General features: G+C 43.7%; 1 protein-coding gene across 7 annotated transcripts in view; it reads right to left on the bottom strand.

The window, feature by feature from the left end:
- EXTL3 (exostosin like glycosyltransferase 3) overlaps positions 1-18,684 on the bottom strand; it is a 53,353-nt gene that overhangs the window by 7,500 nt on the left and 27,169 nt on the right. For all 7 annotated transcript variants that reach the window (XM_032265415.1, XM_032265417.1, XM_032265419.1 and 4 more), the window contains 3 exons: positions 13,937-14,064; positions 7,384-7,528; positions 2,330-2,458 (listed from right to left, as the gene is read on the bottom strand). In XM_032265415.1, coding sequence (XP_032121306.1) covers positions 2,330-2,458; positions 7,384-7,528; positions 13,937-14,064 — 402 coding nt within the window. The remainder of the gene's footprint in view (positions 1-2,329; positions 2,459-7,383; positions 7,529-13,936; positions 14,065-18,684) is intronic.

Genomic DNA, 18,684 nt, shown 5'->3' with positions numbered 1-18,684 from the left:
AGACCTACCGGCCGGACGCGGTGGCTCACGCCTAGAATCCCAGCACTTTGGGAGGCTGAGGCAGGTAGATCACGAGGTCAAGAGACCAAGATCATCCAGGTCAACATGGTGAAACCCTGTCTCTACTAAAAATACAAAAATTAGCTGGGCATGGTGGCGCACACTTGTAGTCCCAGCTACTCGGGAAGCTGAGGCAGGAGAATTGCTTGAACCCAGGAGGCGGAGGTTGCGGTGAGCCGAGATCACGCCACTGCACTCCAGCGTGGGTAACAAGAGCGAAACTCCGTCTCAAAAAAAAAAAAAGAGACCGACCTACCACTCTACCTGGAAAACATACTATTCTTATATATATACTTGTGACTATTATTTTTCACAGTTAAAAAAAAATCAATACATTATTTTGCTAATTTTTTTTCTCTTGTGAGGCTTTAACAGAAGTCTCGGCAATAGAAGGAAATGTTCTGGGACAATCAGGAGTAATGTTCTGCCCAGGAGCCACCGTTGGCCTCCAAATGCATTTTCCATGCTTTGCTGCATGGAACCAGCATCCTCTGGTGACCACTCTGCTTAGCACTAAAGATACAACTTCCTTTTCACACGCTGCCCAAGATGGAGTGCAGTGGCTGTTCACAGACACGCCCATAACACATTCAGCCTAGAACTCCTGGATTCAAGTAATCCTCCTGCCTCAAACTCCTGAGTAGCTGAGACTACAGGTGTGTGCCACTACACCCCACTTCTAAAGATACGATTTGACTATTAGTACATGGTGGTGGGTACTTAATCCAGAACACAATTATTATCATCATTACTATTTTTTTTTTTTTTTTTGAGACAGAGTCTCACTCAGTCGCCCGGGCTGGAATGCAGTGGCACTATCTCAGCTCACTGCAAGCTCCGCCTCCTGGGTTCAAGCAATTCTCATGCCTCAGTTTCCAGAGTAGCTAGTACTACAGGCACATGCCACCACGCCCAGCTAATTTTTTGTATTTTCAGTAGAGATAGGGTGTCACCATGTTAGTCAGGATGGTCTAGATCTCCTGACTTCATGATCCACCTGCCTCAGCCTCCCAAAGTGCTGGGATTATAGGCATGAGCCATGGCACCTGGACTAATTTGTATATTTTTTAGTAGAGTCACGGTTTCACAGTGTTAGCCAGTATCGTCTCAAACACCTAACCTCAAGTGATCTGCCCTCCTCGGCCTCCAAAATGCTGGGATTACAGCAGTGAGCCACCGTCCTGGCCGAACACAATTATTATTTATTCATGGCAATGACATCCATGAAAGTCAACTTATTTCATAAAATTAAGTAATGTGCTTTTATGATAATCACAAAAAGAAGATCTCATTAGTTTGCTGACCCTTCTAAGGACATCCGGTATAAATCTATGAAACAAACACAGACAAAACACAGTCACAAATATTCATTTGAAGTTACAGATTCTGTAGCATTACTGGTTCTCATAACGTCTCCTTCTGTAAGGACTGAGCTATGCTGACCCTTACCAGCATGCTCTAACTTGCTGACAGAGCCCCCATGATGACAGGAAGGGGGTGGAACCAGGCTTTCTGTGCACTGAGTGTACTTGTTAATTCCTCCAAGAACAAAAAAGAACAAGAATGTCTAGACTTCTGAGGGTATTTTTGGCTCTGAGTAAATAATTTATGTAGTACTTATGCGCCGGGCACTATTCTTTGAGCTTTATATATATTAACTCAGAAATTCTTAAGGTTTTTGTTTGATGGATATCCCCTGTGCCTCTGGCTTGGCAATCGGGTCACGGCTGTGGACTCCTCAAAATAACGTTTTTAGATATATAAACTGCAATACACAGGATGACAATGCAAACGAGTTACACTAAACACAGTGATATACATGCTCTTTTATAATGCATTAAATAACAAGATCTAAAGGAAGCGTAATAATGGCCGTGAATTCAAAGCAGTAACAAACAGAAACAATATTTTTGCAGATACTGCAACATGTGATAAGAAGATATCTATGATTTCTACTGGTAACAAATCAGTTAACTACAAATACTCTTATGAATTGTATAGCCTGTTTCAAAATTGAAGAAAATGCTAAACTCCAGTAAGAGATTAATAAAAATTATGATGCAACATCTTTCCAAACCTTCTGGTTTCTCTCCATTGGCCTTTGGAATGAAGGGCCCCTGTCCTAACATCTCACGAAGCCCACGGACAATCCTTTCATGAGGTAGGACAAATGAGGACTGAGGTCCAGTGCAATTATATGTCACGCGACTGCAAAGCAAGTGAATTAAACATGCGTGTATCTGCAGCCCCACCAGCAGCGGGACCTCACCTTGATGGGGGGCTTCCGAGTGATGTGGGAGACAAGAAAGTTCATGGCAATGTCCTCACAGTTGATGTATTCATCCACCATGTCCCGGATGGCCTGGGGCATCACGTAAGAATACAGGTAGGCGTAATACTGTCGGGAAGAAAAAGAACCACATGCTCTGTTAGAGGACACAGGCTGTTGGCTTTCAGACAAAACACGCATGACTAGAGGGGCTGTTTGGGTGTGGTAGTAACTGGGAGGTATTACTGGCACTTAGGGACTCGGGCTGGGGGGTGCCAGACATCCTGACGGGCAGATCTTCTGCAGTGAGGAATTTATCCCATTCAAATGCCATCATCACCCCCTTCAGTAACAGAACATCATGTCATCTCCTTGGTACCGCAGCGATTTTGAAATCAATATAAAGATTTGTCAAACTAGGTCAGACGCTGGTTCAGTTGAACACTATTTTATCTCTAACAATGGCAAAAGGAAAAAAAAGAGTAAGTGACGGGGAAAAGCCTGGTTATTTTCTCAGACCTCAATAAATCACAGAACCATGAAGCACAACATCCCTCGTGGCCTTCCACAGAGATTCTTGAGTCTGGTCACTTCTCACTATTGGCCCTGGCTATTCACTGCTCCCAACCCCGCCTTCATCTCTTGCCTGGATTGCCCGCACTGGCCCCTAAATACCCTCCCTGCTGCCAGATACTCTTCCCCATGTGCTAGTCCCAGCACAGCAGGTGACTGTGTTAACACTCAAGCCAACTGAACATGTCACCGCTTTGCTTTAAAGCCTCCAAGCCTTCCCCTCTCAGTTAGAATAAAAGGCAAAGTTCTTTTGCAAGCACTTTTTCACAAAAAAAAAAAAAAAAAAAAAAAGAAAGAAAATTTTTAAAATGGCAAAGTTTTCAGACTGTTCTACAGGTCCACAGAGGGAAGAGTTGGGGCCACTGACACCTGCTCATGAATGTCAATTGCTACATTTTTAGAATGTTGTGAGCTTGTTGTTAAACACAGCCATTATTAAAGATGTAATTATATAAACTTCAAATTAAACAAATTAAAATTACACTACAAATCCATGCAATGAATACCTTAAATTCATTACTTCCTAATTTATTATATCTTGAGGTTACTTATATCTACTGTTGATGTTGAAAATACTACATAATGGGCCGGGCGCGGTGGCTCAAGCCTGTAATCCCAGCACTTTGGGAGGCCGAGGCGGGTGGATCACGAGGTCAGGAAATCGAGACCATCCTGGTCAACATGGTGAAACCCCGTCTCTACTAAAAAATAAAAAATAAATAAAAAAAAATAAAAATCAGCTGGGCATCGTGGCACGTGCCTGTAATCCCAGCTACTGAGGAGGTTGAGGCAGGAGAATTGCCTGAACCCAGGAGGCGGAGGTTGCGGTGAGCCGAGATCGCGCCATTGCACTCCAGCCTGGGTAACAAGAGTGAAACTCCGTCTCAAAAAAAAAAAAAAAAAAAAAAGAAAATACTACATAATGGTGTACAACTGTACATCTCTTCCCAAATCCATGTTCAGTGGCTCATGCTAAGTTCAAATCAGCCAAGGTAAGAATATTTATACCACAGAAATCAGCAAATACTACAAGACAGGGCACACGTTAACTGCTACATGTTGCACTTTGCTGTAATGAACAGATGAATAGGTGATGCTCCCAGTTAAACCAGTGCACTATTAGCATACTTCATTACCTACAGTATAATCTGTTTAGGGAAATAATGATCATAAAATGTTTTTGTGACACAGAATAAACGTGCTTTCTTAAGAGTTGGTAAACTTAAAAAATGTATTGTACTTTTTATTCTTTTAACAAAAAGGTGATCCAGGCTGGGCATGGTGGTTCATGCCTGTAATTCCAACTACCAAAAAACTAAAAAAAAAAGTACTAAAAAAAAAAAAAATTAGCTGGGCATGGTGGTAGGTACCTGTAGTCCCAGCTACTTGGGAGGCTAAAGCAGGAGAATCGCTTGAACCCAGGAGGCGGAGGTTGTAGTGAAACAAGACTGTGCCACTGCGTTCCTGCCTGGGTGACAGAGCGAGACTCCATCTCAAAAAAAAAAAAAAAAAAGTTTAATTTGGAAACAGACCTGACTTGCTGTAACTCACTATAACTTGCTATAACTTTACCAATCATGGTAAAACCTTGATTGGTATCCAATCAAGGTTTTCAAAAATAATAATATTCAATTATACCACTTTAACTAAAAATTAAGATCTTGACCAATATGGTGAAACCCCATCTCTACTAAAATACAAAAATTAGCTGGATAAGGTGGCACATGTCTGCAATCCTAGCTAATCGGGAGGCTGAGGCAGGAGAATCACTTGAACCTGGGAGGCAGAGGTTGCAGTGAGCCAAGATCGCACCACTGCATACCAGCCTGGGCAACAGAGCGAGACTCCATCTCAAAAAAAAAAGAAATGAGTGTAAGAAAAACAAGGAGCCACAGGCAGGTGAGCTCACACCCGCCCCATTATAGGCCCCATCGACAGGAACAAACACCACGCAGCCCAGCCAGGCCTCACAGGGCCTGATCTTCATTTGTATTGCAGCTCAAATCTTTCTGTGAAATCTTCTGATTTTTAAAAGTTGTCAGTGTATGGGACAATGCTGGAGGGCCCAAAAATCTCTCTGTGAGTCAACTGAGACTTGGAGGCTGCTAGTCCGTAATCTTCTTTCTAGATTTTCACACAGGAAAAATACTAACTTTCATTAGGTAAATGATTTCTTGAAAGGAGAGGTATCTGACCATTTGTGTTTTTAAACAGTCTGAATCTGAGAAGGCAGACTTTTCAGAATTTAAGTACATCCTCAGGATATGAGGATAGACACTGCTAAGATCAGTGGCTCCTTCTGAGCTGAGCAAGTGTGCAGATGTTGGCCAGTTGCTAACACCCTATTCCTCTCGCCCTAATTGCAATCCCCAGCCCAACCAAGGCTCACCCAAGGAAGGAAGTCCTGAGGTGACGTGCAAGAATGGGATGATCAACTTCACACATTAAGTTTTTAAAATAAAAAGAATAGCTGAAAGTTTAATGACTGCTTAGATGGGCTCGAAATGTCCCTGTAGGTTAGGCATGGTGCCTCATGTCTGTAATCCCAACATTATAAGAGGCTAGAGCGGGGTAGATCACTTGAGCCCAGGAGTTCGAGACCAGCCTGAGCAACATGGTAAAACCACAACACTACAAAAAATACCAAAAAAAAAAAAAAAAAAAAAAAAAAAAAGCCAGGTGTGGTGATGCATTCCTGTAGTCCCAAATACCCTGGAGGCTGACTCAGGAGCATCACCTGGGTGAGGCTGAGGCTGCAATGAGCCAGGATCTCACCATTACATTCCAGCCTGGACGACAGAGACCCTGTCTTAAAAAATAAAACAAGTCCCTATAAAAATGAATGTTATTGTTCTATTTGAGGTGACTGGCAAGATGCCACCATCTGAGATGTGAGATAGGTACCGGAGAAAAGACTTCAAGGAGCTGGGGAGAGATGGTGATCTTTTGTGGGAAAAGTTGGTATGAAGTGCTGAGGGACAAATGAGAGAGGTCCCGTAAACAGTGAAAATACACAAATGCAGACCTCAGCGAGAAAGGCCACGGCTGGAAGAAGATGAGGAAGTCACCAGTCTGCAGATGCTAAGAAAAACCTCGAAACCTTGAGTGTGTGAGAGAACCCCAAGGGAAAAGAAGAACAACAACAGAGGCTAGACCCCGGGACATGACACCTTCCAGGCAGAGAGAGTGTGGTGGGAGGGTCTTCTGTGAGGACAGTGAAGGCGCCAGAACCACAGAGGGCGTGGACGCAGACAAAGAGGTGGCGGCAGGTGCCACCGTCTTTGGTGACTGTCAGGGCACAATGAAAAGGCTAGTCGATAGCAGCAGGACAGATGACAGGAGTTGCAAGTGAGACTTTATGTGACAGTGGGAGGGAAGTGTCATTGGTAAGCAATGAAAATGTTCCCTACGCCTGCCCTGTGCTGAAGCACAGATGTGGGGATATGAGTGCCTCAAAGTATACAGGAAAAGGCTAAAGGGAGCACTGTCCTCAGGGAAGACCCAGCGGACAGAAGAGGTGCTCTGTGAGGTGGGCAGTGGGGGTAATGCCAGCGTAGTCTTAGAACAGGGGCTCCTCAGGGCCTGAGTAGGATTTTAGGAGGGAGGTAGAGTGTGGCACCCACGGACACAGAAGCCACATACAGCATTGTAAACTTTCTAGAAGCCACAATAACCACATCATTAAACAGTAAAAAGAGACAGTAAAATGGAGTAATTTTAACCCAGGATATCCAAACTAACTGCATTTCCACATGCAATCAATATAAACAGTTACTGAGCTGTCCGACACCCTCTGTTACAAGTTTCTGAAGCTGTTGTGCACTTTACACTGAACAGCACATCTCCATTCTGACCAGTCACACAGCAGTCACACATGGTCAGGGGCCACTTTACAGAATGGAAGAGGTAGACAGGGAAGATGGGCCAGGAGCAAAAAACACAGAACAGTAGAGGAAGAAAGACTGCAGGGTCGTAAGCTTCGGATATTCAGCGAAAATCAGATTATGAAGCACAGTGAAAGTAATGAGCACAGAAGCATCACAAAGAACCGGCAGAGCCACACAGAGGCTCGTTGTGGGGCCTGAGACAGGCGTGGTACATCTAAGTCAGAAAAGTGCCCAGGTCATTTTCTGACGGCTGGGCCACATCTGGACTGGCAGTGTTAAAACTGTAAGGTATTTGAGGGGTCTTTTAGCCCAGGGTCCTCAGCTTTACAGAGGGAGAGCCAACGCCCAGAAAAATAAAGTAGTTTCCAAATGGCCAACGTGCTGCTGTACAGGCAGCCCTCTCATCCTGACTTTTTATCCCAGAGTTGTTCTAAGCATCTTGATCACTGTCTCTAAAAATGGAAACAACTGACATCTAGCACAGAAGAGACACAGAAAAAGCGTTAGCAGAGCTAAGCTGAGGGCAGCATTCCACTATCACACAAAGGCGAAACTCTTACCAAGTCGATGCCATTCTGACCAGCTTTTTCTTACCTTGTGAAAGAAGGCAGCACCTGTCAGCACCATGGACAGCTCACAGGAGTAGTTGGAGTTGTAGAGCCAGGACTGATGGGGGATGTCCCATGCGTGGTAACGGCCAGGGAAGCCCACGATGCGGTCCCGAGCTTCTCTCCACACCCTCAAAAAACACAAGTGCATATGCAGACCTGAGTACAGAGCTTCTAGGGTCATCAGAAGTGTTCACAATTATTGCCTCTACCTTACAAGCTCTGGCTCCTAGGCTTTTACTTCTTTTATCCTTTCAAAATAAAACAAAATAAATAACAAGCCAAACAGGATAAAAGCAAATAAGGTAACATATTCAGCTTCCTTAATAAGCACCTGCGCATTGTCCCTCTAGCAGTCAGCATCCTCCAGCCCTTCCAGAAAGAATAAGCCCTAACTTGGGAAGGGCATCTCCAGAACAGGGTATGCACAATAATCTACTAAGGGGGTTCCCAGAATGGGGTATCCCCAATAATCTACTAAGAGGCAGAAAGATGATATCAATTTCAATTCATTTTTTAGTTTATTTAATTTCCAAGAAAGGGCTGGGCGAAGTGGTTCATGCCTGTAACCTCATCACTTTGGGAGGCTGACGAAGGATTGCTGGAGTTGGTGACCAGCCAGAGCAACATAGCAAGATCCTGTCTCTAAAAAAAAAAATTTTTTTTGTAATTAGCTGGGCATGGTGGAGCACACCTGAACTACTAGCTACTTGAGAGGCTGAGGTGGAAGGACTGCCTAAGCCTAGGAGTTCAAGGCTGCAGTGAGCTATGACTGCACCACTGCACTCAGCCTGAGTAACAGAGCAAGACCTGGCTCTAAAAATGAATGAATGAACAAACAAACATTTTCTAAGAAAGGCTTTGTTTTCTTTTTTCTTTCTTTTTCTTTTTTTTTTTTTTTTTTTTTTGAGATGCAGTCTCACTCTGTGACCAGGCTGGAGTGCAGTGATGCGATCTCAGCTCACTGCAACCTCTGCCTCCCGGGTTCAAGTGATTCTCCTGCCTCAGCCTCCTGAGTAGCTGGGCTGGGACTACAGTTACGCACCACCATGTCCAACTAATTTTTCTATTTTTAGTAGAGATGGGGTTTTACCATGTTGTCCAGAATGGTCTCAATCTCCTGACCTCTGATCCACTTGCCTCAGCCTCCTAAAGTGCTGGGATGACAGGCGTGAGCCACTGTGCCTGGCCAAAAGGCTTTGTTTTCAATGAGCGTGACGTATTAGTTCAGTAGGACATGTATGTAATTTACATATATTGCACACTTCTACTGAGAGGGTACATAATAAAAAGGTTTAGAGACCACTGGTTTAACCACAGACTACTGAACTGCGCCACTCCTAATTCAAAACAAGCAGGGCTGAGGGAGAAACGTGTATCATGAGATGTGATCTACAGAACCACAGAACTGAAAGGTTTCATTAAATGGAAGAAATAAATGGAGAATTCAATATGTTTCAGTAGAAACTTTTATATCATCTCCAAATTTATAGGTAAAGTAGAACAAATAAAATTGGTCCCCAGTTTCCCAGGATAAACTGGAGAACGGAAAGCACTTAAGTTCCACAGAACCCGACAGGCCTGCAGAAGGGCTTCCAGGGATTTAAACTGCCTGCAAACGCCCTCATCACTTACATGCAACTTCATTTCCTAAGACACAGAAGATTTCATTTCAAGAGTTCCTCTCCTAGTAAGTCTGAAAGCATCAAATCTAATCCAACAGAGGAGGAATCCAACTTCTATTGCAACGTAATAGCCTTCTAGGTGGGCTTTTTTTTAGACAAATGATTTTAATTGTGGCGAAATAAACATAAAATGTACCATCTTAATCATTTTCAAATGTACAGTTCAGTGGCATCATGCACATTCACAGTGCTGTGCAACCATCACCCCCATCCATCTCCAGAACTCTTTCATCTTCCCAAATGGAAACTCTGTCCCCATTAAACACTGATCCCTACTCCCACCTTCCCCAGCCCAGCAGCCCCTATTCCACTCTCCGTGTATATGAATGACTACCTAGGGACCTCACATAATGGAACCACAGTATTTCTCCCTCTATGTTGTTTGCACTTCTGTTGTAAATAATGCTGCTCTGGCCATTCGTGTATTCCCTTCTGTATGGATACATGCTCTTAAGTCTATTGGTATACCTTTTCTATCTGTCCCTTACGATTCTATCTGCCTCTTTCTTGGCTACGTAAGTTGAAATGAGTCAAGATCTATCTTTGCCAGAGGAAAGAATTCTCAGACTTACCCTTTCCTTTGAACTTAGGTCTGTTTCATTCCCATTAAGGTGAAATAAGCAACTTGGGGAGATGAATAAGAAAAAGGTTTTAGATCAAAGGATGCCCAAACACATGAGAAAAGAGTCCAGGTGGGAAATGGTTAGGATGTACAGACAGCAATGATGATTCACCAGCTCCATTACCAGAGGCTAAATCTCAAACGCAAATGATGGTTAAGAGACACATTAAAAGGCCTCCCGTTATTCTCTCACCACCTGCAAATCTGTTGGAAAATAGAACAGGCAAGGTCAGAAGCCCCTAAATCAGGGGCTTAGAAGATAGCTAATGCCAAATATGCTAATAAGCTTCAAATTCCTCAAAGCTGGGCTCCTTATCGAAATCATTCTTGGATCTAAGGGTTGGCAGTTCTCCTGTCAACACCCCACGACTCTGCTCACCGCACAGTCCTTTAGCATGCTCCAAACCACATCACGCTGCAACAGAAACACCCCCTACCACCCACCCCCCACCACTACCACCTGCAGCAGCAAAGACCTCACCTGGAGCTACCGCATGACTTTCTTCCTTTCATAAAAACAAGTGGAGAGGGCCAGCTACTTATTATCATCAACAAAGAAATACACCTCGGTTCACCAGGATCTTACCCAATACTATACTGGGCAAGAGGTCAAAGGAAATGTGAGAGGCTGAGGAGGGTAAGAACAGATGGTCTAATTTGTCAGAAATGTGTCAAATCATTCTTTATAGATGGATTTAAGACAGATGAGCAATAAAGCTGCTGTTCCTTTTATTGGAGCATCTGCTCTTACAAGCCTAAGCCAAAGGCAGGGCCAGAACCATGTAGGTCAGGTTAGGCCTTCAGTGAACAGAATGGAAGCACAGAGAAAGAACTCTCTATCCTGGACTCACACTTAATTTAACAAGACCTCCAAAGAAGCCTACTCCAGTGGTTTTGTTTTTGTTTTGTTTTGAGCTCTGTCACTTAGGCTAGACTGCAGTGGCATGATCTTGGCTCACTGCAATCTCCACCTCCCGGGTTCAAGCAATTCTCCTGTCTCAGCCTCCTGAGAAGCTGGGATTACAGGAGCACACCAACACGCCCAGCTACTTTTTAAATTTTTAGTAGAGACAGCGTTTCGCCATGTTGGCTAGGCTGGTCTCGAACTCCTCACCTCAGGTGATCCACTCGCTTCAGCCTCCCAAAGTGCTAGGATTACAGGCATGAACCACCACACCTGGCCTCCAGTGGTTTTCAAACGATATAAGAACTAATTTTTCCCCAAAATTATTATTATTATTATTATTTTTTTGAGACGGAGTTTCACTCATGTTACCCAGGCTGGAGTGCAATGGCGCGATCTCGGCTTACCGCAACCTCTGCCTCCTGGGTTCAGGCAATTCTTCTGCCCCAGCCTCCTGAGTAGCTGGGATTACAGGCACGCACCACCATGCCCAGCTAATTTTTTGTATTTTTAGTAGAGACGGGGTTTCACCATGTTGACCAGGATGGTCTTGATCTCTTGACCTCGTGATCCACCCGATTAATACTTTGGTAAAATACAACAAAAATGAACTGCATGATTTCTTAAATATGACACCTAAAGCACAAGCAACCAAAGAAAACAATTACAGTGAACTTCAAAACATGATCTCTGTGCTTCAAAGGACACCATCAAGAAAGTGAGAAGCTAACGCACAGAAGGGGAGAAAATATGTGCGACTCGTATCTCTGATGAGGAACTTGAATCTAGAATACATAAAGAACTCTTATACCGCGATAATAAAAAGACAATCCAAACAAACATGGGCAAAGAATGTGAAAAGCCATTTCTCCAAAGAAGATATACAAAGACGAAGTGGTCAATAAGCACATAAAAAGATGCTCCACGTCGTTAGAGAAATGCAAATCACAACTGTATGGCTGGGTGCTGTGGCTCAGGCCTATAATCCCACCACTTGGGAGGCTTGCTCGAGGCCAGGAGTTTGAGACCAGCTTGCACAACAAAGTGAGACCCCATCTCTATAAAAAAATTTAAAGATTAGCCAGGTGTGGTGATGTGAGCCTGTAGTCACAGCTACTCAGGAGGATCACTTGAGCCCAGGAGTTCAAGGTTACAGCATGCTAAGATTGCACCACTGCACTCCAGCCTCAGCAACAGTGTGAGATCCTGTCGCTATCAAACTATATATATATATATATATACACACACACACACACACATATATACACACATACACATATATATGCATATACATACACACATGAACATACATACATATATATATATATATATATAAAAAATGAGTTGTCACTTTACAATGACTCGGATGGTTATAGATTTTAAAAACGGAAAATAACAAATGTTGGAAAGTACGTGGAAAAACTAGAAGCTTCATACACTGCTGGTGAGAATGCAATATGGGGCTGCCACCATGCATAACAGTCTGGCAGGCTCAAAATGTTAAAGCAGCTATCATGCTCCAGCCACGTTACTCTTAGGTATACGCTCAAGACAAATGACCTGCTCGTACAAAAACTTGCACATGAAGGTTCACAGCATTATTCATAGTGGCCAAGAAATAGAAATGACCCAAATATCCATCAACAGACAATGAACGAAGAACTGGTACCTGGGTCAGGCTCCATGGCTCATGCCTGTAATCCCAGCACTTTGGGAGGCCGAGGCAGACAGACTGCCTGAGCACAGGAGCTCAAGACCAGCCTGGGCAACCCCATCTCTACTAAAATATAAAAAAAATAATTAGCTGGGCGTGGTGGTCCATGCCTGTAACCTCAGCTACTTGGAGGCTGAGGTGAGAGAATTGCTTGAACCCAGGAGGCAGAGGTTGCAATGAGCTAAGATCATAACACTGCACTGCAGCCCAGGCAACAGAGCAAGACTTCGTCTCAAAAAAAAAAAACAAAACTGGTACCTGCTATAAGATGAACTTTGAAAACATCGTGTTGAGTGAAAGAAGAGAGTCACAAAAGGCCATGCATGGTTTCTATTGATAGAAAAAGTCCAGAATAGGCAAATCTAGAGAGACACAAGGACAGAGTGGCTATCTAGGACTCAGAGGGGTTGGAGAAAAATCAGGAGTAGCTGTTAATAGGTACAGGGTTTCTTTCAGTAGTGATAAAGATTTCTAAAATTAACGATGGTGATGTTTAACACAACTCTGTGAATGTTCTAAAACCACTGAACTGTACATTAAATGAGTAAATTTTACGGTATATGAATTATATTGAAGAAATGTTGCCAAAAAAAGAACTGCAAGAAAAACGATCATATACTTGGATTTCACTTTGTCAAGTTTCTTTAAAAGTTTCTGAATGCTTACCATCAATTTTTGTACTTACCTCACCATAAACAAGCAACAAAACCGACATCACACTCCCTGATACACTTGGAGTGGCCTTCATCTACTCCACCCTCTTCCCTGCAATGACCCTCAAGTGGGATCCTTCAGCAGTTACTAAGACTCAAGAAGGCAGAAGGGTTGAAGGCCAGGTGAAGCTCTGGAGTGTGACAAACATGCCTTTGAACCTACAGCTCTGCCTGCCACTTTCTAGCTTCTACATGGTTCTGTTCCCTTGGATCTCAATTTACTCCTATAGGAAATGGAGACAGATACAATTTACTTCATCAAATTTTAGGAGGATTAATGAGGTAAGACAAAGTCCTCAGCTAGTCCCTGGCACACAGTATAGGTTCAACATATGTTCAGCAGCAGCATCATCATCATCATTACCACCACCTCCTTTTCTTCCTCCCCTTCTTTTTCCTTTTAAATCATTGCTTCCGACGCCTTCCTTCCGCCAAACCTTTTTGGGTCCAGGATGCTGGCACTTTTCCATTGCTCCAACACACAGCAGCAAGTTGCTTCTGCCTGCCTGGGAGTTATTTCCCATTCCTCTAACGACAAAACCCTATTTCCTTTAGAGAACTACCCAATGCCTCTACTCTCTGCCCATGTGGTTTGGGTTTAAGGATGATACACCTGTAGCACCAGGAGCAGGCAGGTAACCATGGTCTAGCCAATCAAAGAATTTCACCTCCCTGGCCACAGAGGAAAGGCCTGTGGGAGCGCAGATCAGAACCTAGAGATGAAGAGAGACAGACTCCTCCAGGGCCATCTACGAGCCTGCATCCAGCCACGTCTTACAACAGCCCTGACTACCTGTAAGGGTTTCTCAGTTACCATCAGCCAAGAAATTCATTTTGCTGCCTAATCTAGGTTTTCTGTCACTTGCGACCTGAAGTGTTTGCTTGGAAATTAGTCTCTCACCGAAAGCCAAACATGATTTCGTCATGGCGGAGGTGAGCATCATCATCGATGGACAGGATGGCCTCGGTCTCAATTTCGTTCCAGGGTAAGAATCGGTTGTTCAAACTGTTCTTCTCAGTGCGGACCACCTGTGACAAGGAAGGAAAAACATTAAAAATTAAAGATGCATTATGGAAGGCAAAACAAAACCTCTATTTAGGTCAAAGAAGACCATGGCTGGATTTACTGAATAATTGTGGATGATCTCCCCACTTGCAAAATCTAGCATAAACGTTTCAGGAATCAAAGCTGCCTTATACTTCAACAAATGTTTACGGATTTACCTTTTAAGCTTCATTCATTTGTTAGCTAATTTTCTTGTGAATCAAGTGAAAGCTGAGGATTATTTTATATATGTAATAAACACGACGTAGGGAAATTAAAAATAACTCTCCCAAGAGAACACAAGGTGGCAGAGTGGATCTGAGATTCCGATTCCTGGCTGTGGAATTCCCAGCATGTGGGTTAATTTTAAAACTGAACCCAGAAACCTCATGAGTCTGTCACTTCTGACTCCCAGTTCTAATGCCTTTTTGGGATATACACCCAAATAAAGAGCACAGCCCATTTTGGTCGAGATTAATTACTTCACCTATGCAATTCCTACCTACAACGCTGACTACGCATACACAAACTTTTTCTTTCTTTTCAAGGTGTCATGAACTCAGCACAACAGCTTCTACATCTTCAGCAAATCCCAATTCAAAAAACATCTAACCTAAGTGATTCAACATATACGCAAAGCAATATTTTCTTCAAAAAACAAAACTTGACGCGTCAAACGGTACAACTACATGACACAAAAATTGTTATTTAACCATCTTAATTTACCCACAATGTGGATGGGTAGCTGTGTTATTTACCTTGCCACCTAATGCTCACATAAACGATGATGACAGTCAGTACTTGGATGCCTCATTTTATTCTTATTTTTATCTAATTAGTCCAACCAATGGGGAACCATTATTTTGTTCTCAAAAGCCAAAAACAGCATCTCACGAAGAATAATCTTTTTAGAATGCCACGAAAGATCACCTTATTTCCAACAGACCATTTTACATGTACTGAGGACAACCTCTACCTGGTATGACAAATTAATTGCACCTGAGGGCTTAAATTTATGAACGGTTTCCAAGGGGCTCTGCGACCTACCAGTTTGTCTCTTCGGCTTCAAATACCTTCTCTTCCATCCTCCCCCTGGAGGCCAGCCAGCTCAGATGCCTCTTGCCACACCCTCCTTACCAGGAAAACCATTTATTCTATGTTCTTAATGCAGACTCCTCATACTTCAATTAATTCATTCTAGCACACTTAGAATCCAATTAATTCAGAGCTAGAAGGGCTTTGGAGATTATAGCATCTAACCTTCACTTTATACATGCAGAAACTGAGGCTCGAATGATATAATACAACTGGCTAATTGCAAGAGCCAGAACTCTAATTCATACCTTTTTTAAAAAACAAAAACAAAAACAAAACTGAGGTCCCCAAGTCTCATCAATATGTTCTCTAGGCTCGTCTTGAACTCCTGAGCTCCAGTGATCCTCCCATCTTGGCCTCACAAAGTTCTAGAATTACAGGCATGTGCCACCACACCTGATCCTAACTCATACCTTCTGATTCCAAATCCAGTCCTTTTCCTGCTAAAGTTTTGCTAACTTTATAAACTTCTTCAAGCCAAAGCCATCATAGGAAATGCTTTTTTTTTTTAAGATAGAGTCTCACTCTGGCCCAGGCTGGAGTGCAGTGGTGCGATCTCGGCTCATTGCAACTTCCACTTCCAGGCTCAAGTGATCCTCCCACCTCAGCTTCCCAAGTAGCTGGAGTTATAAGCAGGTAACACCACACCCAGCTAATTTTTGCATTTTTGTAGAGACAGGGTTTCACCGTATTGCCTAGGCTGGTCTCTAACTCCTGATTTCATGGCATCTGCTTGCCCCAGACTCTCCAAGTGCTGGGAATATAGGCGTGAGTCACCATGACTGGCCTGAAAATGCATTATTATTAATCTGTGTACCATTAAGGAAAAACAATGCTGCCAATTAAGAAAGCATGTGGGCCAGGTCCCATGGCTCACGCCTGTAATCCCAACACTTTCGGAGGCTGAAGCAGGTGGATTACCTGAAGTCGAGAGTTTGAGCCGACTGACCAACATGAAGAAACCCCGTCTCTACTAAAAATACAAAATTAGCCAGGTGTGGTGGCACATGCCTGCAATCCCAGCTACTCAGGAGGCTGAGGCAGGAGAATCACTTGGACCTGGGAGATGGAGGTTGTGTTGAGCCAAGATTGTGCCATTGCATTCCAGCCTGGGCAACAGAAGCGAAACTCCCTATCAAAAAAAAAAAAAAAAAAAAAAAAGAGGGCATGTGAAATTGTCAATCCTTTGTTTACTTTATTACAGAACTTTTATTTTATTTATTTATTTACTTATTAAGAGATGGAGTCTTGAGTTATCACCTAGGCTGGAGCGCAATGGTGCTAGTATAACTCCCTGCAACCTAAAACTCCTGGGCTCAAGTAATCGATCCTCTTGCTTCAGCGTCCCAAGTAGCTGGGAGTACAGGCATGCACCACCACACTTGGCCAATTAAAAAAAAAAATTTGTAGAGACACGGTCTTGCTAAGTGGCCTAGACTGGCCCCAAACTTCTGGTCTCAAGCAATCCTCCTGCCTCAGCCTTCCAAAGAACGTGATGGGATTACAGGCGAGAGCCACTGCTCTTGGCCAGAGCCTTTTTTTAAGACTTCACCTCGGACCCAGAGGAGTTCCTGCCCAACTCAAGACAAAGAAGGATCTGTAAAAGATTCACCACTACGGTTAACGCATGTCCGAGCCAAGCCACAGACCACAAAATCCACCTTGCCCTGCAGCATGTATGACCAACATAAAAACCCCTGAGTGTACAGCGAAGGGCGTCCTAAGCTCAGACTCCACAGTGACAGAACGAAGGACTGAGTGAGGCCTCGGTCACACAAAAGAGAGCGACAAGGAGAGGAAACGCCAAGTGCTCACCTTACTAACTGACGGCTCCACTCGCCACAGGGCAAGAGAGTGGCCAGAAGGGGCCAGACTTGATGGCAAGCTCGGTGATGGTAAGAGGCCATCCAATGTAAGACACGTCTCAATTTCAGAGATGACAAAATGTAAAATAAGGTCCACCTTGGAAAGGACAGCATTTGGTAGATGTTCATAAACACCCTCAACAAACTACCCCCATCGTTCATTTTACCTTCCTAACACACCTAGCATTCACTCAGTACAGAACTGTGATTCTGCCACTTCAGCTGAACAAAGCTCCCCCTCACATGCAGCAGTGAACACACACAGCTTAAAATGAAGAAAAACTACTTGAAAATGTCAATTCTTGAATATTTGCTTGTAGATGATCAGTTTTGTGGGTTAACCTTCAGAAGGATTATCTACAGCACAATTAGTAAACCAGGAATCTAGTAAGGAGCCTCAATGTTCAAAGTGTGAAGACCAGCAGCACACATGGGGGCTGGAGGGGTGCAGGGGGACAGACCCACCCCAAGCCCATCTTAACATGCCCCCAGGGGATTCCTGTGCACATTGAATCAGGAGAAGCACGAGTACAGTGGGAGACAGCATGGCTTTGGAGCCAATCAGAAAAGCCTGGGTTCAAATTCCAACTCCTCCGCTTACTAGATGTGTGAATCTAAGTACCCTCTCTGCTAAATCAACATACCACCCTGTTGTTTGCAAAATCTGAGGTTACTTATCAGCCAAACTTGACCATACTAGAAACAACCTAACTCTGCACCTAAAAGTGAAACCCAAGAAAAACTAAAATGATCATGATTTGATACCTAGATCATATCCAAAATTATCTAATTTACAAACAACCAAATCAGGAGAAGCTACTTGGGCTTTGGAAGACTTAGGTAGGATCATGGAGCCAGAGGTCAAATATCCAAGTGTTTTGGCCTAGATTTCACACCAGTTTTTTTAGTAAGTTTATTAAAGTCCATTACTTGGATATCAAGAAGCAACAAGAGAACAACTACTAAGGACTCCAGGAACACAGGGCACCTGCCACCTCTGCCCACCCTCTGAGCACAACTGCTCTGGTCTGGATGACAACAGCTATTCAGGTATAGCAAACTGAATTTTAGCAATCAGAATAAATGGGCCAGGCATGGTGGCTCATGCCTATAACCCCAGCACTTTGGGGGAGGCTGAGGCAAGCAGATCACCTCAAGTCAAGAGTTCAAGAACAGGCTGGCCAACATGGCAAAACCCTGTATCTACTAAAAATAATTTTTTAAAAATCTAGCCAGGTGTGGTGGAGGGCACCTGTAGTCCCAGCTACTCGGGAGGTTGAGGCAGGAGAATCTCTTGAACCTGGGAGGTAGAGGTTACGGTGAGCCAAGATGGTGCCACCGCACTCCAGGCTGGGCAACAGTAAGACTCCATCTCAAAAAAAAAAGAAAAGCTGTTAAAGATTCACAGAAACACAACACCAAGCACTACAGTTTATTTGTGGTTAGCTGACAAGCAACTGCAATAAGTCGGCTTTAAGAATTTAGAGCAGCCGGGCGCGGTGGCTCAAGCCTGTAATCCCAGCACTTTGGGAGGCCGAGGCGGGTGGATCACGAGGTCAAGAGATCGAGACCATCCTGGTCAACACGGTGAAACCCCGTCTCTACTAAAAATACAAAACATTAGCTGGGCATGGTGGCATGTGC

This window comes from Sapajus apella, unplaced genomic scaffold (assembly GCF_009761245.1).
Source record: "Sapajus apella isolate SASKATOON/1434 unplaced genomic scaffold, GSC_monkey_1.0 scaffold150, whole genome shotgun sequence".
In the NCBI taxonomy this organism is placed as follows: Eukaryota; Metazoa; Chordata; class Mammalia; order Primates; family Cebidae; genus Sapajus; species Sapajus apella.
The sequence above is the reverse complement of the archived record's forward strand: the minus strand, read 5'-3'. Positions and strand labels throughout refer to the sequence as shown.